At 37.9% G+C, this 22,162-nt stretch overlaps 1 protein-coding gene across 5 annotated transcripts in view; it reads left to right on the forward strand.

Annotated features, from left to right (window-relative positions):
• The window catches only part of RABGEF1 (RAB guanine nucleotide exchange factor 1), a 32,477-nt gene that overhangs the window by 2,478 nt on the left and 7,837 nt on the right, over positions 1-22,162 (forward strand). The window contains exons 1-10 of one of the 5 annotated variants that reach the window (XM_072430046.1): positions 1,243-1,308; positions 4,934-5,119; positions 7,854-8,023; positions 10,569-10,688; positions 12,333-12,353; positions 15,197-15,363; positions 18,722-18,803; positions 20,410-20,542; positions 21,089-21,180; positions 21,904-22,160. In XM_072430046.1, the coding sequence (XP_072286147.1) occupies positions 4,941-5,119; positions 7,854-8,023; positions 10,569-10,688; positions 12,333-12,353; positions 15,197-15,363; positions 18,722-18,803; positions 20,410-20,542; positions 21,089-21,180; positions 21,904-22,160 (1,221 nt within the window). In that variant the 5' untranslated portion in view covers positions 1,243-1,308; positions 4,934-4,940. Of the gene's footprint in view, positions 1-1,242; positions 1,309-4,933; positions 5,120-7,853; positions 8,024-10,568; positions 10,689-12,332; positions 12,354-15,196; positions 15,364-18,721; positions 18,804-20,409; positions 20,543-21,088; positions 21,181-21,903; positions 22,161-22,162 lie in introns of those variants that run through there. The other 4 variants (XM_072430033.1, XM_072430040.1, XM_072430053.1 and 1 more) reach the window with 4 other exon arrangements.

A 22,162-nucleotide genomic window follows, 5' to 3' on the forward strand; every position in this document is an offset into this window, starting at 1 on the left:
AATGTGTGAAAAAAATCAAACAAATATTATACTATTTTTTAGTAATACTAAAGATAATGCAACTAATGATAACAGTAACAATAGTAATACTTCACTTTACCGTGAGCTGATCAATGAATCAGAGCCTCCACTGTCCTCGTCAGGCACCATTAGAACGGTCATTATTTTACAAATGTGTTTATATTAATTCAAAATAATGGTCTGCCGGATTTAAAATTATGAATTTAGTGGTCTGCGAGGTCCGAAATGTTGGCGACCGCTGCCCTAACCAAAAAAAATGATTTATTATTGCACTCCTACTGCTCCTTCCTTGCTGTGGCTCACTGCATGCTTTGTTTGAGCGGACGCTGCAATATATGCTGCCTCTGATCCACACAGAATCAGCCCTCAGTCATGGCTCAGATTTAAGTGAACCATTGGCTGGTTTGACGTCATGATAACCCCTTCCAGGAGAGGGGTAAGTACAAGCGGAGGTTAAATTTGCAGCAGCGAGAGGACTTGTAGCAAGATAATGTTCAACGATGAAAAGAAGCCCTGGAATCCTTGTTTTACTACTTTGTGATTTTATAGGGCTGTGGTTGGTGACTTCTTCCCCAGGCAAGGGTCACATGACATTTGTTGAATTTCTGGTAAGTCCTGACACCACAAAGCATTCTGAGATTGTACTTTGAGTCGCATATGGCAAAGCAAAAGCTCCTGCAGTAAAAGCCTACTTGTTAGCAATCATTTTATGTTTCATTTATGGTTAAAATACCTCTCTGCTCTGTTTAAAACTACAAAAAATGGCTTTGCTTTTTGCCTGTTCTTAGTAAATTTTTCCAGATAAACCATTCCTCTAAAAGAATGTACATGCCTCATATGACTGATGCTGCTTAGGTCAAGAGAATTAATCTGCCCGCATGTCTGGAAGTGTCCATCTCTGTGGCCCTGTGCAGTTGTTACTGGTGTCCTGCAGGGATGAGGAGGTGAACAGGAACAACAAGTGAAATCAAGACTGCCAAGGTGTCAGTTTCATAGCGGAATTCCTAAACAAGTGCAATCTTCTTCTGCACAGATAGTGAAAAATCTGACTCTTAAATTGTTTTTTGATAATGAAAACTTTCAAGTTAAAAAGGATCTAAACCCAAAAGTAACAAAAAAAAATCCACTTACCTTCAATCCCGCAGGGCAGTCTGATCCATCTGGAGGTGTCTTCCATCAGGTCCCGCATCATCTCGGCATCTGTCCGCGAGGCGGCGCTCTGGGCACCGCTATCTTTGTATCTTCTTCCTAAGTCACCCGACCCAGGCTCAGGATCGGGTAGCAAAGGTTAGAGAAAAAAAACGCAGTGAGATCGGCAAATATTTTTTTTCCACGAAAAGGCTCATGCGCAGAAGGAATACCCAAGACCCTCCCAGGATGCCCGATGTAGGTATCCCTGGAGGGTTTGGACTCCCATTCAGTATGGGGCCAGCACTGCACTCCTTTATGTTCTAAGTATTGTCTACCCCTTTATGTAAAGTGAAATTTCTCAGTTTAGGTACCCTTTAATACTATACACCCAGCATGCTTCCAGTGAAGTAATTTAACAGGTTATATGTACATACTCACAGCCCCCTTTGAAAATGAATGGGTACTTTATTTTAATATTGACAGATTCACTTTAGTATGTGGTTCTCTTTTTGGTAGTACGCAGCCTTACTTTTTAATGTTTTTTCCAGTTGCTGGTAGCACAAGACCCAAAGCTGCCAATACTTACCTGTCCCGTTCAGTTAAGAGCAACGCTATCTTCTCCCTTCCTTCCGTCCACATCCCAATACTTGGCCATTGTGATTGGTCAGGCCGGGATGACCTCACTCCTACACACCTAGCTGGGGAAGTTGGGATTGCCAGGTAACAGCAACAGCTGAGCAGCCAATTTTTAAAATGGAACTTTAGTTCCACTTTAAATTTCTTAATTAAAAAACAAAACAAAAAACTCAAAGCATTATAACGCATGGCAGCTCTTAACAGGTGCAAATGCATTAGGTTTAACATGAGCTAAACTCAACATGTCCGGTGTGATTCATGAAGAACTAGTTCAAGCTTTATTTGGAATGTATTTGTACTTTGTATATATAAGTACGATACAATATTGCTCATTATTTCTGCTGCCAAACTGTATTGTGTTATCATTTATACATAGCAGACAAAATAAACTTGCTGGGAAATGGTAAAATTTAGAAAAGGTATGCATTGTGCAGAAATGTCAGAATTTTAGTACTTTAGGTTCTGGCTTGTGCTGACTGTTCAGAAATCATTGTCAGAGATTGCTTGTGCTGTCTTAGTGTTTAGGTGTGAGCAGCTGTGTTGTCTTGTGACTTTCAGTTCTGTAGCTGTCAGTAATGAGTTATCATTAGTACAGTGGTTGCTCATCGGTTTGCTAGCTTCTTCCTGTCTCATCTGTCTTCTGCACTGTTTATTCATTGTTGTCCTCGTGGACTCTATAATTAGCCTGTAGCATTGTGTCAACACCCTTTGCATAGGTTCTAGAATGTGTACAGAACATTTGTGTGGAGTTATGCAAATAAAAGTCGGTTACGGCACCGCACCCAGATGTCTGTTTCTGCTGTGGTTAGAAGAAGAATTAGAGATAATCTTCTGGCTTAAAAGGTTAACTTATTTCTCTCCCACTTGTCTTGTTTTGTCACATTACAACTTGTAAATTTTCATTTTTAAGATTTTCATTTGGATTTTCTGCAACGGATGTACAGTAACCATATAGTTTAAATCTGTGTTTCTCATCCTATTTGATATGGGAGAACCCTCAGAAAAGTTTTGAGCCTTTAGTAAACTCCTGCAATTATTATGTCAACAGCTCAAAGTATATTAGTGTGGTGGTCAGTGGGAAGAATGTCATACTTATTGATAGCCAAAATTTCATTGGTGTCAGTGATAAATGACCTGGGGAGCATTGCCCAAGGAACCCCTAGAAACCTCAGAAGGAACCTTGGTTGAGAAACACTGATCTAAATTATGAATGCAGAATAAGAAATACAATACCTAGGTCCCTGATTGTGCCACGCTGCTGAGCAAGTAAAATAAAGATCCAGAAGCTATCCATAAACAAGTAACACAATGCTGTGGAGAGGGAGATCAGGGTTGGGTTAAAAATGTATTAAAACTTTTGAATATCCAGGAAGCACAGAACAGCTATTTCTGACTCTTAAATTTAATAAAATGTATCTTTTGGTTACAGGCCACTTTAGGCTTCCAGTATGTTTTTAAGTTATTGATTTTAAGTAATAAACAAAACAATGTACATTCAGTATGCAATAGTACAATATACAAAATGAAAATCTCCAGTTACAAAAAAAACAAAAAAATAAAAGAGGAAAAACATTCAAATATTTAACATAGGGTGGGTTGCCATCTTTACATCACAATGAAAAAGAAACAATAGTTATCTGTCTTGTCGTTACCAGGTTGTAAATACAGACATATTTAGTGTAGGCATAAAATGTTGAATCCATTGCTCCCATATGGATACAAACTTTGGGAATTGTTTAAATTGCTGGACAATATCTCATTGACACACATACTGAGTGTAACCACAAGAAAAGGCAGAAATTGCTTGCAGTTACCAGCTATCATTTGTTTAGCTGCTATCAAGATATAGGAGCACAATTTTGATATATTTGATGATTTAAAGTATAGTAAGGCCAGCCAAGGGTCCCTAGACAATTGGGTTTGAAAAAGACTGGTCAGTAGTCTGAACAGTATGTATGTTTGAATTGTGGATAATCTGAAGGGAACCTCACAAAGAACTTACAGTACTGAAATCTTTTTTGGATAATGCCTTATTTATAACAGAAATCTCGGGGCTGCAAGGGCTCTGGGTTTCTGTAAAAGGCAATAATAGGTGATGCAGTGTTCTCCCCAGCCCCCTTTAGCCGGGCGCACCACCCAGCATTTTTCAGTAACCACCCGGCTGTTTTTGGGTGGTTACTGGTGAGTTGGTTTACAATACAGGGGCCTGCCACCCACCTACAGCATCTTCCCACCCAGCCTAAAAATAAATTCTGGGTTGAACACTGGGTGATGAATTATTTTCATACCCTTCTTTAATATATAATTTTACCAAAAACATGATCCTCCTTTTGGTGTAATTTTAATGGACAGCTGCTTGAAAGCTTACTGTGAAATTGTATATTCCATGTTGCCATGTATCATTCCAGTTATTTGTTATTGCTGTAACATACTATGTGAATGACATTTGTTGTTTCTTTTCAGTTCAGCTTTCCCTACTCTCCTCATGGATACGTTACATGTCAGTGTTTTCTATCTGGTCATATATCAGTTATGGCAGTACCAACGACACTGCTATTATTACCAAAAGTGATTCTGTGCCTGAATCATTTACACATTCTTAAGATCAAGTTGTGAAAGCACTTTATAGCAGAACTAAACTTTGCTTCGCAAAAATTTTCTTACAGGCAAAATATTCTAATATCTGTAAAGACGATCAAGTCTTCTCTGTCAAAGATCGTTTTACGAGCCTCTTAGTATTGTGTTTTTGTAGAGCCTCCACAGCTTGCTCTTGGCACGATTTCTTGTGGAGATAAAGTTGCTTATGTGCACAAGTTACATCACCCTGATCTGGCTGATAAATGTGACAAATGACTGGGCTAGGATGTCAGAGGCAGTGATGAGTAACTTTTCAGCCATTGCTGCTATAATGTGCAAACCTGTTGTACAAAACCAAGGGCACCAATAAGAGGTTGCCATAGTATTGATGTTTTTGGTTTATCTTAAACTAGTTCTTGAACACTTATTGGTACTCTGATCTGCTGAAGTACCAATGATTGGCATTATTCTTGGATTTTAGTCATTAAGTACATAAAAATGCACTTTATATTTACTTTTATTGTGCAAGAATTTGGTGCCTCATTAAATCCACTATGCTTTTTTCCAGTAGCAAGATGAGCCTCAAATCGGAGCGACGAGCCATCCATGTGGACCAGTCAGAACTCCTCTGCAAGAAAGGATGCGGCTACTATGGCAATCCAGCGTGGCAAGGGTTTTGCTCCAAATGTTGGAGGGAAGAATATCAGAAAGCGCGACAGAAACAAATTCAGGAGGACTGGGAACTTGCAGAACGGTATGTTTGTTTTTTTCCATCTAGGTCTCTGTTTAGTTTATTCCACTATGTCATTCATGCATTTTTGGCTTGGCAATATCTGAACTATAAATACATTTGTTTAAACTGAGGAAGAAAAGTGTAATCATCTGCAGATTCAGTGTTCTCCCCAGACCCTTTAGCCTGGGGCGCATTGCATGGCAGTTTTCCATAACTACCAGGCTGTTTTTGGGTGGTCACAGTTAAGAGGCAGTTGGGGCACAATACAAAGATGATGGGGGGAAAAAAGAGACAAATGCAGTGGCTGCAATAGTTTTCTTTTTCCTGGTTATCCTGCCAGAAACATACTTTATCTCCTTTAATTACATCAATCACTAACTGTCCTTTACCTGGAAAGAAGCAACATTTTATCCTAAAACAGGAAGTGATAAGCCCACAAGATTACCCCCCCCCATCAATCATCTTTATAACATAGGCAATGTGTTCCGTAGTCTACAAGCAGAATTGTAAGTTCACTACAGGACGTTGGATGCTACTGAATTTTTGGCAGAATAAAAAAGGTTGTTTTCTTTTTTGTTACGAAAAACATGGGAAAATGTTCATGTAATGGAATGATCTATATACCTTGGTATAAGTCCTTATTCCGTTCCAGATACTTGGACTTTTACCAAACAAATTTTTCCCAAAAGAAATAAAATCCTATTGTTATTGGCATAATATACATGATGGGGCTGTATGAAATAATTTAAACACTGCTTAATACTAAAATACATAAATAAAAAAGCAATTAGAGTAAATAAATAAAATTTAACCTCACTTTACCTTGCTGAGAAGAGTCGAGTGCCTACTAGGATGGTGCTGAGAAGGGAGGAGGAGGAGATGTTCTGTAATTCACAGATAGTTATAGCGCGGGTTGATCACTAAATGGTAGTAACTGGTGTACTGACGCTCGTGGGCAGTCGTGGCTTTGTCGCGAGAGAGATAAATAAGGGGAGATCGCTGTGTTTTGACTTTTTGACCCATACAAGTTGTAGCACAAAGGTTGTATACCAAGCAAAATTTTTTTGTGTACAAACAGGACTTATACCAAGGTACCACTGTATTCTATGTTTCCTTATTAGTGGAGGGTGAAAGAGTTTTTTTCCTCCATGGGTCATCTTTGCAGTTTATGATGCCATCAGGGGGGAGTTTCTCCTTACCATGACTGTGACAAGCCAAGCCTTTTTTTAATTGATGTTTTTTTTTTTTTTTTTTTATTGATGTTTTATTATATCCACTACAAAGTTATGTAATGCAGAATTTTTGTGTCTTGTCACCCTGTAGTGAAGTCTCTGTTGGACTATACAAAGAAAATTCTATTCTCTTGTAAATTTTTGGGGACCCATTGTGAGACGAGTTGAACAGCAAAAATTACCTTTAATTTTTGCCATGTTGCAACTGCCTCTCTTTACAATACCGGCGTCCTGACACCTGGGTAGGCATAGACAGGTAGGCATGCCTTAAACTGGAACTAAAATTCCACTTGTAACCAAATATTTGGCATCATGCAAATCCTTATTGCAGAAAAGAGCAGGTGATGTCCCTTCTGCAGTATGGATTCTTATCTACCTGATTGTTTTCCATCTGTCAGAACTCACTGAGCCGACCATGCGCAGCTCAGCGCTTTTGTTACCTGGGATACCCAGCAATCCCAGCTTCCCCTGCAGGTGCAGGGACTGAAAGCAGGAGTTACATCATCCTGCCCCGGCCATTCAAGATGGTCGAATATTGAAATGCGGAAAAGATGGCGGCACCCATGATGGAAGGAAAAATGAAGTGTAAAATCAAATCGGAATAGTATAGTGTATAAGGTACAATTTGCCTGTAATGTTGGTGACACTTGGGTAAATGAAAAAGTATACCTGGCGATGTGGGCATGGTAAGAACATGGGATACAGACGGCAACAGAGCTTTTTTAACTTTTCACCTTTATCCTAAACTAAAAAACGGTTTAGCAGACAGAACCCTTTTTTTGTGCGTGTGCTTTTCATTGATGGAGTCTGATTGGTTTCAATAGGAAACTCTGTACACTGCTGTGCTTTGCCTTGTATTATTTCTGTGAAGATTTACAAGATCAAATCACTTCTGTTGATATTATTGTGAAATACAGTCAAACCTCAGTTATCCGGCACCCACGGGGAATGGCCGATTCCGTGTAGTTTCTGGATAACTGAGGTTTCCTTTTCTCAGCCAATCAGAACTAAACTTCAATGGGGAGACGTGTCCCCATTCACCTCTAATGCTGAATGACTGGAAAAAGGGAAACCCTGATGACGGCCCAAGCGTCATTGGGGTTTTCCTTTCCTAAACCAATCACGGAGCAGACCTTTGCTGTTTGCTTCTTTCTTGATTGCCATAGAACCCCGGTTATCCGGAACTCGGATCTACTGGTTATCTGAGTTCTGGATAACCGGGGTTCTACTGTAACATGCTTATGTTTGACCATTTACTAGATAGTGTTTTAGTGTCCAGCCTGGACTTATTTTTAGCCAACATATTTAATGTCATTAAATTGTATCTGCAATTTTCTATTAGCTGTCTAAAGTAAACTTTAAAAGTAATCTTGACCTTCACTCGATCAGCTTGTTAAATTCACCAGTATTGAAGTTAATCCTTGTATCGCCAACCATAAGTCAATGTTATTTTAGCAAACACTGCAAAATGTTGCTGTTGAAATATAAGTGTGACCTTTTATGACATTTTGTACTTCCTATAGCTTGCAGCGGGAAGAAAACGAGGCCTATGCCAGCAGCCAGGGTGCCCAGGGAGGTCAGCCTTCACTTGGCTTTGCCAAGTTTGAAGAAAAGAAATCTAATGAAAAGACACGAAAGGTTACTACAGTAAAGAAATTCTTCACCGCCTCATCCAAAAGTATGCAGAAGAAAGGTACTCTCCTATATTCTTTGCATCTCCTAATAATCAAATATGTCTTTACTTCCATTCTAGTGCTGGGAAAAATTAAAAGCACATCTGTTAGTAAACATAATATTGTGTAGAAGGAGATGAGAGGCAGACATTCGCTGAAGACCGCTCACATGTTGGTGGTGTGAGATCTAGTTCATTCTATTTAGTGCCAGTCTCACTAACAGTGCAGAAATCTCTTGTGAGCTTTCCATTTTGATGGTAATCTTTCTGCAGTAGCCATCTTCCTGAATCGGTAAAGTTCAAAGTGGGGCTTTAGATCCACTTTAGTATGGTGATCTAAAAAAAAAAGAAAAAAAAAAAGTTGATTATTATAATATAAAGAGCTATGTAAGCAGGATACCAGGGGAATTTTTCTGGTTGTGCATGGCATGGCATGGGCAACCCTGTGTAAAGGTAATGTAACGTAACTCCTAGGTCTATGTATTTGAAAGCCAGTGACTTTCAATGTTCTTTAGGGTCTAGTCAGTGCTCTTCAACAGGCAGAAAAGTTACTAGCATCAAGAAAAGCATGTATCACTATGTGACGGAAAATGTCACATAGAAAACATTTGTACGTTGCTTTTTTATTTATTTATTTATTTCATTTATCCATTTTATATGGCCATCAATATAAGGCCAAGTTTAGATTTAGGTCAAATGTTTGCCTTAGAACTCTGTGTGTGGATTGTCATTGCCAGAATATTAGGATGTGAAGTAGGTAGTTGTTTCAGGGTTTTGCTGGAAATGCAACAGGTCAGGTAAAGTGATGCGAGACTTGTTAAAACATGGTGCATTATGATCCTTGGTATATGATTTTCCCATTGGCTTCTTTGTTTTTTCGCTAGCAATTTTTCCACATTTGTTATAAATATATATATATATTGGGTATAGACATATTGGCACAGAACCTGGGTATTTAGCTTTAGCAATCACCACAAAGGCTTCCCCAACAGCAAAAGACCAACATCATTCTTTGCTCTTCTTCCTTGCAATATCTTGTGTGCAGCAAAATGACAGGTGCACTTTAACCTAGGGTTCAGTTCCCCTTTTTAATTTTCTTAAATTAGTACATTTCTTTGCATATCTTGCCAGCATAACACTTGACAGTAAGGAAGTCGTTTGTAATAGGCTTTTCATTCCACAGCTATATATGGCCTTCACAGACTCCATTCTGCATTCCAGTTTGGATCGGGGTAAATCAATTCTGTGTGAGAGCATAAGAATTTAAATGTTGAGAGCAACTAAAAGGCTACACATAGTTTGGTAAAACTTGGCAAAATTGAAGAGGATTTAGGGTAGGGGATGGGGGCAGCTTCAAGCGCTAGATAAGTGTAACATTCTGTTTTTCTCCAGCAGTAATGTACAAGCAAAACCTTCCTAGCTACCTTACTAGTAATATAAGGATGCAATATTTTATTTGAATAATATAGCAAATGTATGCAGGTTTTGTTTTTTTAGGTGATAGGACTGCTTGTTACACTTTCATGCAGTACTTCCTTTAGCATTTGACAGCCTTAAATGGGTACATAATATATGTACTGGGAAGGGACAATTTTGCAAGTTTGTGTAGTAAGTCTGCATGGAAGTTTAATTTAGATCTCACCGATGCATCACAGTGTGCCACAATGTAGCCAAAAATGCATTAGACTAGTTCCTTCTTCCTTTTCACTGTACCGGCCTGTCTGCTGGCAGTTTGTGGTGAAAAGAACTCCTAGGTCCCCTCCACAGGTTTGCTCGCTGCACAGGCTATGTACAGCCAAATATTGATATCATTGCTACTTTTTTATGACAATAACTTTGCAAAGGCATGCATTGAAAAAGTGCATTTATATCCTTTCCAATGATCTCTCCAGCTTCTTTTAGTTGGGTGTATCACCTGGCACTTTTCAGCAACCACCTAACTGTTTTTGGGTTGTTACTGAAAAAGTTGTGTCACAATATAGGGGCCACCACCCACCTATAGCTTTTTGTTTTTCCCACCCAGCTTAAAAAAAAAAGGCTTTGGGGAGAATACTGCTTTGTGATTAATATGTGATTAATATGTTTTTTTATAAACATATCTCCCAAATACCAGAAGTCCTGGTTGATTTTATGTGCATTTTATTGTCACTTTCAAGAGGGTTATGGGTATATGGTTGTGACAGGTATATAATATGGCCATATTTATTTAATATGGCCATATTGTTTGTGTACTATGAGTTCCGATTCCTCACAGGACCTCAAATATATGCTGTATCTTTACCAGAAGCAGCACAACATTTATTTTTCTTTAAACCCTCTGCTGCCATCATTATGTCCACTTCTATACAGTATGAGTACTTTATTAAATATTGCAGGATTGCTGGTATAAACCAACAGGTTAAGTCATCTGAAGGTGGTAATCACTTTATGATATGCTTACTGCTAAAGAGGTTTTAAAAATCTTTGCTTGTACCACTGATCATTTTTTATTAATTTGTTTTTACCCTGATTTCTGTTTAACCGTTTTAACTTTTTATCAACTGGATTGCTGCTGAATTTCCCTCAGACATTGAAGAAAAGACTGTAAAGCCGGCACAGGCAGGAGGCAGGGAGCGCAGTGCTGATATTCTCAGGGACCTGAAGGGTCTTTTTGTCCCTCCCTGGGAGCTAGTTTCCCCGGCTGAAGGTAACACAGCTTAGCCTGTGCTGTCTGCTTGCTTCAGTACATCCTTGCCTTTTATATTCTAGACTGGAGTCTGTCTGATAAACTCAACTCTTCTCTGTACTAAGCAGCAGTGATTCCGTGTTGCTTCAGTTATAACACAGGGGCATCTAAATTAAGCAGCTTTAGTATTGACATTGACATGCCTTCTGTAATTGTTAAACACCTCTAGGGCATTTTTTTCTGTACTTTTTCTCTTTGTTGAAGAGTCAGCGTTTGATCACATGTTGCTTTATTGCCATTTTACAATCTCCTGTTGATCTGAGATACAGCTAGTAATGGGCTGTATGTGATATCTGCAACAGTCTTAGTCGCTTTAGTTTTTGAGCTCAAATGTTTCTCAGTAGCTGCAAATGTTGCAAACATAAATACATAAGAGAAAGATTAAGGTTAAAATGAGATTAGCTATCAACATTTGATAGCTAATCTCATTTTAACCTTAATCTTTCTCTTATGTATTTATGTTCAGAGAGTATTCCCTCGTTGTCATCGCTAACTTTCTGCAAAAGTTTAATTCTGCAGCTCTCATGTTTTGGCCAAATCAATTGCCTACTGGCTTTTAAAAAGTTTTCAGAAGAGAATGTAATAAGATATTGGATTGATCATCAGTGACCAGAAGGAAACACTCAGAAAATGTCATGTTTTCATGTACAGTCATAGTATATTAGGGGTTAAGCAATTTGCTTTAAAGTAAGTTTCATAAATTTTTAACTACTTGAGGGGTCAAAGAAAGGATAAAATAGTTTTATTTTACTGCTATCCACTGCATTCACCATCTATTTACGATATGAAATATAGTTGATTGGGCTCACTGACAGTTTACAGACTCGTTTAAGTCCAGATGAAGGTAAATCTGCCTGCACTGCTCATAGACAGGTAGATAGGAAATAGTCCACTAAAAAAAGAATGATTGGAGTTCCCTATTATTAGTTTTTGTTTATAGCTAAAACACATAAAAACTTATGTTTTCATATTGTTAGTGTTAGAAATAGTTGTTTGTTGGAGTTAAAGTTGGAGAGATGCCCTTGTATAGACAAAATGAAAAATCTCAGCATTCAGCAGCTCCATTCACACAGGCTGGGTTTTGGATATTATCTGGTAGCAGGATTTTTTTTTCTAGGATCTATATGAAACACCTTATCGGATACATCTGCATGATGTGTTACTGGTATGCTCAGCACATGCACACATGCTTGTTAATGAAGCACAAGTGTGCAGGTTTATGTGCGGTTTTGCTGGAAACCAAAATCCCCAGGGATTATTTGTGAGTAGGTAACTTCTGTCTAATAGCTGTGAGCTGATTAATTGGTCAAAGGTAAGGTGCTACAACAGGAAATGTACCCAGGTAATCCAATTTCATTAGGCATCAGCTCATTTTTTAATTTGATGTGTGTTCTTTCCTTTAGTGTGTAGTTATGATGATGTGATTTCTGTGTGTGCTATCTGTTGCATGTGTGCTTTTAGACTTTCATTGTTTGCATTACCCTGTTTTGTTTTGTTCTTTTTTTTTTCTTTACATAATCATTTATCTGTTTTCATCATTTTTTTATGTTTTTAAATGCATTCATTGTCATGTTTAACTTCATTTTGCCTCTACTGGTTTGCAAGTACTTTGTGACAAGCTAAGAGGTGGGTCCACAGTTCCATGTATGTTTCATTAGAACCATGTGGATTTATATTCACTTCATCTTTGTATCATAACTGGTGTTATTCTATCACTTATTCTAACACTACATATATCACATTTAAAGGTATTGAGCAAAGTTAGATGTTTTCTTTTATCTGGTCTCTGCAGTCTGCATAAATAAATAGGTCAGAACGCTTTTTTTGTTGGAGTAAGTGGAACCATACAATGATTTAAGAACGTTTTTGTTTCTTTAATGGCCACACATTTTTTTACCACCTTCAATTATTACCAGCCTGTCACAGGCTTCCCCCATTTTCTGGTAAATGAGGGAATGCATTTTTGAGCTTCATAGTAGCAATGTTTTTTTTCGGTACCACGGCAGCTTCTCTCATTCACCACAAGGGGGTGCTGACGGGAAGCAGAAACCTACAATGCTTAGTTTATCCAATACACAAGTCTCTTTTCTTCTCTTCAACTCCCTCTAGTGGGAACCAGGGGCGTCTGCTGCAGGAAGAGATCATATAAACACACATTTATATGATCTCTTCTAAAGCTACGTACGCACTTCCAATAATTATCGTTGGTAAACGAACGACCAAGAATCCTGCACGATATCTTTGAACAGTCGTATAACACTGATCCTGTACATGCAGATAATGACACGATCGTTCAACGATATTGTACACACGATAGATGCGATCATTTGAATGATTGAGGAAGTAAATAGTGTGTACGAACGTTCGGGTCAAACGAACGACATTCACCATAAGGATGAAGTACTGCGCTGGAACAGGGTGTAGAACTGCGCTGGAACAAACTGGATGAAGTACTGCGCTGGAACAGGGTGTAGAACTGCGCTGGAACAGGATGAAGAACTCCGCTGGAAACTGACCAATTTACTATTACCAATAAAGAGGACCTGTCATATGAATGATAAAGAATAATGACAGGTCAGATTTATTATTCATATGACAGGTCCTCTTTATTAGTAATAGATATATATAGAAAGAGATACACACACACATATATATATATATATATATATATATATATATATATATTTCTGGGGAGAACACTGATATATATATATATATATATATATATATATATATACACACACACACACACACACACAAATAAACACAATACAGCCTGTATAGAACGTTCGTTCATTGCGCATGCTTGGAACATGCACGATCACTGAACGACCGTACGTACGTGGTCGCTCATTTCCGACGACTATCCTCGTTTGTCGGCGTTGTTGGTCACTTTTTTTTAGAATGATCTTTGGTCAATTGATCGTTCCTTTCCAACGATAATTATTGGACGTGTGTACGCAGCTTAAGACCAGAGAAGACAGACTATCATGGGGGAACCTGGGGGATCCAGATAACCTGGAATTGATTTGTTAAAAATAAATTGCTGCACTAAATCCATTCCAGGTTTGCCTGATCACACAGGTTCTCCCATGATAGTCTGTCTTCTCCAGTCTTGGAGAGTTTGTCTTTATTTTCAGTACTGATTTTGCATGTGTTTAGAGTAGGTATTGGACCTTTGTAGCTTTCAGTGGTGGTAATGGTAGTAGTAGTAACACATTTTTAGGAATGTGATAAATGTTTTTGTTTATTTTGGTACACCTATAATTTGTAGAATTGTATTTTGCCTACCTACCTTTTATTGTGCAATTAATATTGTTTCTAGAAATATATTGGTACAAGACAAATAAATAAGAACTGTAGTCAGAGTGTGGAAGGTTGAACTTTTTGCATGTTCCTAACAAGCAGTAACTTAGGTTTAAAACTAGCCCCCACTGTCCTCAGTAGCTCATGATGGAAAAACTCATTCTCTGCTGTTCCTTTGCTGTAAATGTATTTTCTTGCTACAAGTACAAACACATTTTATTTTACTACAAGTGAAAAAGAATAAAATTGATATTAATACATGAGTTTCTCTCCTTTGTCGTATGTCTAGCATATTACAAATTTCTTTACTTTAGAAATTGTTGTAACCCCACAGTAGAATGGCGTATAGTGAATCATTGTGATTTAGTATATTAAAAAGTCTAATAGTTTTCTCAAACCAGTGGGATTCACCAAAACAGGATTATCACTAATATACAGTATTTATATAGTGCCAACATATTACATATAATGTATTAAAGTCCATAGTCATGTCACTAACTGTCCCACAAAGGAGATCACAATCTAATGTCCCTACCATAGTCATATGTCATTTAATGCACTCTTAAGGTCGATTTTGGGGGAAGCCAATTACCTAACTGCATGTTTTGGGAATGTGGGAGGAAACCAGAGTACTCAAAGAAACCCACGCAAACACGGGGAGAACCTGCAAACTCCATGCAGATAGTGTCCTGACCGATATTCAAACCTGGGACCCAGTGCTGCAAAGGCCAGAGTGCTACCCACTGAGCCACTGTGCTCAGTGCTCAGGATGTTTACGTTTAAAGTTAGTTTTTTTTTTTTTTTTTGAATTCTGACTTTCTGTGAAAAATATACCTCATTTGTATTGAACATGTGTATGTGAAATCAGCCATAATTTGCAGTTTAGCAGCAGGCATAAGATAACTTTGCCTCCAACACCATCACTTGCAGCTTGAAGATAAATGAAGTTCTGCATGAGATTGGTGTACCAGGTACCTCTACTTGTTTAAGAAAAGCCTAGAGAGTAAATGAATAAGCAAAGTATATTAACCGCCTAAATTCATAAGAATGAATCACCTTAAGGAAAGGGGTTTATGCAGTCCATACTGATAGATTGACATTTGGTATTGGTCACATGACAGGGTCATATTTTTAAAGGTCTGTATTTTTTGTATTGACAACAGATATGAAAGAACCAAAGGCTCCCAGCCCTTCTCTCACCCGTCAGTATAGCATTGAGACTGATCGCGTGTCTAAGGATTTTATTGAGTTTTTGAAGACATATCAAAAAGCGGGACAAGACATGTACAAGCAGTGCAAACTTTTCCTGGAAGCCGTGCAGCACAAGAAGGTCTGAAGCTCTATCTGTGTAACTATATGAGTTTATTGTATAATGTTTTAGTATAACTTGCATTTGTTACACTAGGGAAGCATTTTTTTTTTGTTAAGTTAGATCCTACACTTGTTTTTTACTAATTTTTGGGTGGCGAATCCAGAAACGATCCCAGATTTTTGTGATCACATCCAGTTTTTAAGATACAGGGTACCCTCCATTTTTGTCAAAAAAAAACATACAACTTTTACATACAGTGAAAAAATAATGAAATATTAACATGAATGTACTGTTTATTTAATTTTCTTTTCTTCATACAAAGGATTTATTGTTACTCTGACATTTTTTTACTGTAAATCATTTGAAAATTAAGCGGGTAAGCAGTTAAGGTAAAATTTAAGCTTATAGCTTTTCCTGCAGTGTTCAGTGTTAGGACAGTCCTGCCGAATGCTCCAACAATAGTCAGCCATCATATGTACATCCCATCTTCCCTGATACCGTCCTTCCATGACCTTCAAATCTTGGTGGAATCGTTCTCTTTGCTCATCACTGACTGCACCAAGGTTTTCCCGGAAGTTAGAAAGATGGCTATGCAGAAAATGTACCCTGATGCTCATTGCAACCAAGCATTTTGTAGCTCTCCAAGAATTTCTGGGAAATTTCTGTGTAATTATTTGCTCGTGTGTTTCCAAGAAAGTCTTGTTCATCTTTGATGAGCTGCCGAATCTGTGGACCATCAAACACACAGGTCTTTATGTTTTGTAAATGACAGGCTAGGAAATGCCAAAATGAGGTACTTGAAAGAAAAAGTCTCCTTCAGTTGGCAAAGCTTTAACAAACTGCTTCATCAGACCCAGTTTCATGTGCAGAGGCAGGAATGTATAATTCTTTCTATGAACAAGTGGCCCATGTAGAATGTTTGGATCACCTGGTTTTAGGGCAGTTCTTGGGGGCCAATTCCTTTCCACCCAATGCCTCTCATGAGCTCTGCTGTCCCACGTGCACAGATAACAGGGATACTTGGTGTATCCACGTTGCTGACCAAGAAAGAACCAAGGTCAACACAGATGATTCAATTGTGTTGATGATATTGCAACAACTTAATGTCTCTTTTTATGTCTGCATATTCTTCACAAAGAGAAACTAAATGGCCAATTGGGACTGACCCAAATATATTGCCATTGTGAAGGAGGACACACTTTATGCTCCGCTTTGAGCTATCGATGAAAAGTCGCCATTCAGTTGAGGTATAGTATATAGGTATATAGTAAGTTTTTCTCACGCAGTCTTGATGGCAGGAGTTCTAAAGCCTTCTTCGATAGTGCCAAATCACTCAACTCATGCTGATCATTCCCTTACTAACAGAGTCTTCTTCAATTTCAAACTCTTCATCATTGTTGTCACCTAGTTCATCACCACAATCATGTTCTTCAAGAGAGGGTAGTGAAACGAAAACCAGCACTGGGATTTCATCTGAATGAGCCACTGGGCGTATAACTGATGGTAGACTAGGATACTCTGTTATATTTATTTTTCTTGTTATATCCTGAAGTTTTCACTATACAAAAGTAACAGTCACTGAAATGATCTCCTGGCTCTCGCCAAGCCATTGGTATACCAAATGGCATCTTATTACGTGTTCCCTTTGTCCACATCCGTAAACCCTTGACACACTGTTTGCACACCTTATGAGGGGCCCAAGACTTATCTTGATCACTAAGTTTAACTTTGAAATATGCCAAATAGGCTTGCTCCACAAATGTGCTAAAGTTCGCCCTTTGACTGGGTGGGAATGGTGAAACTGCCACAGATATAACAAAATGAATCAGGGTTGTTTAGGCACTTACGACGAGAAACAGCAGAGCCAGACATGATCTGAAAGGAAGAAAATACGTGTGTAAGTGAAAAATCATTTTTGCTTATTCACTACGTAAAGCAGCACAACCTCTGACCACACTGTCTTGCGTGTAAACGAATAGCCTATACAAATCCACGCTACAGTAATCAAAGTATTATAAGCGGTAGAGAAAAAACCTGACGTGATAGAAGAAAGCTAAGTGCACTTTCAGAATCGGCATACCTATTTTAGTGTAAATAAGCTTAAAAATTTAAGTCAACAAAAACTGTGTTCAAAATTGTTCCCCAGTGTTATTAATTAATTAAAATAAATAAATCTAAATTCAAAGCTATGTTTGATTATGTGACACTGGGAGATATAAAGTTTTTAAGAATAAACTGTATATGGAGGCAAACAACTTAAATACATATTTGTAAAAAATTACCTGCAAATCGTCACTCTGTTCAGTCAGTTTTTTGTTTCTCTGCCAGAACACTGTACAATTATTTTTTTAACTTTCTTTTTGTGGTCAGATCATTACAGCTTGTGTAAGACTTTGATTGAAAAGCAGAAAAACAGAAACTTACTGTTGAGGTCAGCTCTGTCCTGTCTCCTGCAATCAGCAGGCTCAATTTGTTAGGTCCCAGCACTGTGCAGTCAAGCCAGGGCTGCTAACCGTGTTTTGTTTTCAGTTTGAATATGCGGGGATTACAGAATAATAGTGCTAGTAATTCTAGTCAAATCCTAGCTGTGATTTTACATAAAGAAGAGAATGGTTCAACTCCTGTAAAGTGAAGGGCTTTGCCATGAATTGAATGTCAATTCTTCAAATGTAGGGGATATCTCCTCCGCCACAGAACAGATTTCTCCATCAGAACATTACTCCTCATCTTTTGTGACAATACCAATCATAAAGTTGGATTTCCTATTTTTCATTTGAGTGAAATGGAAGGGAGATACAACCGGGAGGCGTGTATACCACCAGGCAGAGCATGTAACACTTTCCCACATTTCTGAAGGCAAACAAAAATTGACTAGATACTATACACTTCTGCATTCTCAACTTCTCAAGGGATAACCTAATCCTCCCGCCAACAAGATCCCTGTCTTACCAATCCTGGGAGAAGACGTTACAGCACAGTTCACTATTGTCTTTTTTTTGAGATTTGGGATACTCCACAGTCTCCAAAATCCAGCTGGAAGGTTGATGATAGTTTTGTCAAGGAGCTTTTTTAATTTAGCCTTTAGTGGTGCAAGGGCAGCTTGAATAAGCCAAACCAGTCAGAGGTACAAGGTCTCCTAAAAAACAAATTAGTATAAGGTCAAAATTAACATGGCCACAAGATGGCGCCATTTTATCAAAATTTTTATTAGTAATAGTTCTTCTGCTTAAGTTTGTTCTAAGAAATTCGAAATTCTCATTTCTTGTGTATCCAATAATCAATATTTCCATTATCTCTCAGATGTGTCATGAGCAATTGAAGTTTGAATCTGCAGTGGATACATGTTAATGTCTGGTCTCTGTTTCATTCTCCCCAGGAGTCAAATATTGAAGAGTTGTCAGAATTCACTCAGGACTTTTACCAGAACACAGCAGACAAACTGCAGATGTATTGGAAAGGTAACTCCGTCCATCTAGGTGTTAACTAGATAAATCATCACACACAATTTACTACTGTGTTACTGGGGTGCTGAAGCCCATTGATTTTTCTTTTCTTTTTTTCCTTATAGTAGATAATTGTTTTTTATGGCTCATCTCCAATTTATTCAAAAATCTCTGACAACTTAGTTTCAGTCAGTGTTGTCTAAAAGATGGTATTGTTTTTTAAGGTCACTCTTCACAGTGCTGTTACCAGCCTTTCCATTTTTCTTATTGATATTTTTTTTTTGGTGGGGGGTAATACTAATAATGAATAAAAACATTATATATTTATAAATTAGAAACCAATTATATTTTTCCTGACAAAAAGCTTATCAATAACAAAGTAAAAAAATTATCTTAACACAGTTCCCCATTTTACAGTACAGTAGTTATGGTAGCTGCCACTATGCATGGTTTGGTGATGTGCTGGTTAGAGGGAGCTGTACAAGTGAACTTACCATCCATTCATCTGTGGTGCATTGTCTTCCTGGTTTGTGTACAATTAGAAGCTTATATCCTGCTGAACATACATCAGAGAATCTCAGAAGTGTTGGTGTCTGTTTGAAATTTAACTTAAAGAATTAAAGAAATTAAGAATAACTGCATTCAATGGATGTCTCATGCATAGCAAAGACATTTTCTTTCCCTCCAATTTATTAAGAGATTTTTTACACTTAAGTGTAGAGTTAGATACATGTGAATAATTGATGTACATTCAGTTCTAAATATAGTGAACACAGTCCAAAGAGCTCTGAATATGGAATTTTTGAATTGGCAGAAGAATTGTGAATTTTTAGTACTTTCAATTGCCTTGTGTTCATTGACAATTAGGGAGTTAGTCATGGTGGACCAATATCCGAGAAGCTTTAGATGCTGGAAAGAACTATTTTAACAAACCTTGTTCACCGTATCTTTATCTGAGTGTAGAACAAATGCCAAAGCTGTGCCCTAATCTCTGTAACACAGTATTTATATAGCGCCATCATATTACGCAGTGCTCTACAAAATCCATAGTCATGTCAATAGCTGTCCCACAAAGGAGCTCACAATCTAATGTCCCTCTGCCATATGTCTAATACAGTCTAAGGTCAATTTTGGGGGGAAGCCAAATATTCTAACTGCATGTTTTTTTGGAATGTGGGAGGAAACCAGAGTATCCGGAAGAAACCCACACAGACATGGGGAGAACCCACAAACTCTATGTAGATAGTCTCCTGGCTGAGATTCGAACCTGGCACCTTGCGCTGCAAAGCCAGGGCACTAACCTAAGAGCCACCCTGCTGCCCAAGGATAAACCATATGTATAAACAGCCACCCTGCCTCTTCCTAAACCTAGTATTACAGCTATTTCATGTGTAATCTATGATCAGTTGTAATAGCTACCAATTAATCATTTTTATTCTACTCACTCCTGATAGTAAGGACAGAGCATACAGTCTGTTTTAGCCTCCTTTGATTGCATACAAAAACAGTTTATATCTCTTAAAAAAATTTATTTCTGTACATGCATAGTGATGAATATATTTTTGTTTTAGACCTCTGCTAGTGTTATTCTTCTTCATTGTTACTTTTACTTTTAAAATAGTTCCACCTAATAAAGTAGAAGAAGCCATGGACCAAATTGAGAAGTTTATCATGACGCGTTTATATAAGCATGTGTTCTGTCCAGAAACCACAGATGATGAGAAGAAAGATTTGACTGTGCAGAAGAGAATCCGGTAAGGTTAATTTCAGAACCTCATTTTGTGTGGACAAAAGTGAAGTTTTAGTTCCTCGGCAGATTGTTTAAAGGTTTTAACAAGGTTTCATATGTGAACATAAAATTGTGCTATCGTAAATCTTCCCCATAGAGTAGGCATGTTGGGACAGTACCACTCCCACTAGGAACATTTTAACATTGTAAATGTTTGTTCTACGCTTACTGTTTAACTGTATAAATAACTCTTTTTCTACTGTTTTACTATATGTGTATGCTTTTTTTTTTTTTTTTTTACAAATAAAGAAATACATGTGAAAGACCTCAATTAATGCTTCTGTTTGAAATTGAGGGTTACACACTGAGACGACTTATTCACAACTGTATAAAACTACTGCTAAGAAAAACATGTAAAAATAAAATAATTTTTTTGCTGTGTCCTGACTAAAATAGGAAAACAATACATATTACACAGTATTTATATGACAAAAAGAACTTCATTGTGCAAGAAGGTAAAACTGGGTGCTGATGTACTTTTAAAGTTCTTCTTTCGTGCTCTTTTTACTAGGGCTTTACATTGGGTAACTCCTCAGATGCTTTGTGTTCCGGTGAATGAGGATATTCCTGAAGTGTCAGATATGGTGGTAAAAGCTATCACAGGTCAGTATTCAAGGGAATATTTACAATCTATCTGAGGATTGTCACAGCCACAAGATTTAGAAAACTGTTTCCCTATGCTAACCAATAGATTGGCTCTGCACTAAAAAGGAGGGGAAGCAGGGGTGTTTTCAGGAGAAAGGCAGTGCACACACTCAAGATTGTAGTGACAGGGAGGGGAAGGCAAGTATTTAACAAGTCACTTTGCAGTTGGAGGGTGGTGGTATTATTAAAGGACAGGTTCAGTAAATGTGAACTTGTCCTTTTAATAAATTTAAAGCACCACACAAATTTTAGTGCAGTTACTTGTATTGGTTTCCACTAAATCTTTTATTTCCCTTTCCCTGCACGACCTTTACTTCAAGTTACTAATTGTGAAATCTGCTCTTGCATGTGCACCACAATGTCCCTTCAGTTCTGTGGTCATTTGTCCCAATGGAGTGCAAACTCCCAACAGTTTTGAATAGAGATTGTTGTATCCATACTCAACAGCAACCAAACCAGGTTTGTAAGACACTGGGTGGACTGCACAGTAAAAATTGTGGCATAACAGGGTAGTATAAGACTAAGACTTACTAACTTATAAGACTTACTAAAGGAGACAGGCATTGGAACCCAATAGATGTAACTGCACTAGAGCTTCAGGTTCACTTTGACTATAAAAATATTGATTTTAGGATACTTGGGGATCTATAATAAAGAATCATCTACTTTAAACTCCTGCAGATATCATAGAAATGGATTCAAAGCGGATTCCTCGGGACAAGCTTGCCTGCATTACTGGGTGCAGTAAACAAATCTTTAATGCAATTAGAATTACAAAGAATGAACCTGCTTCTGCTGATGACTTCCTACCTACTCTCATCTACATTGTGCTTAAAGCAAACCCCCCACGACTGCAGTCAAATATTCAGTATATCACTAGATTTTGTAATCCTAGCCGGCTGATGACTGGGGAAGATGGATACTATTTCACAAACCTGGT

The sequence above is a fragment of the Pyxicephalus adspersus genome, chromosome 1 (assembly GCF_032062135.1).
Source record: "Pyxicephalus adspersus chromosome 1, UCB_Pads_2.0, whole genome shotgun sequence".
NCBI lineage: Eukaryota > Metazoa > Chordata > Amphibia > Anura > Pyxicephalidae > Pyxicephalus > Pyxicephalus adspersus.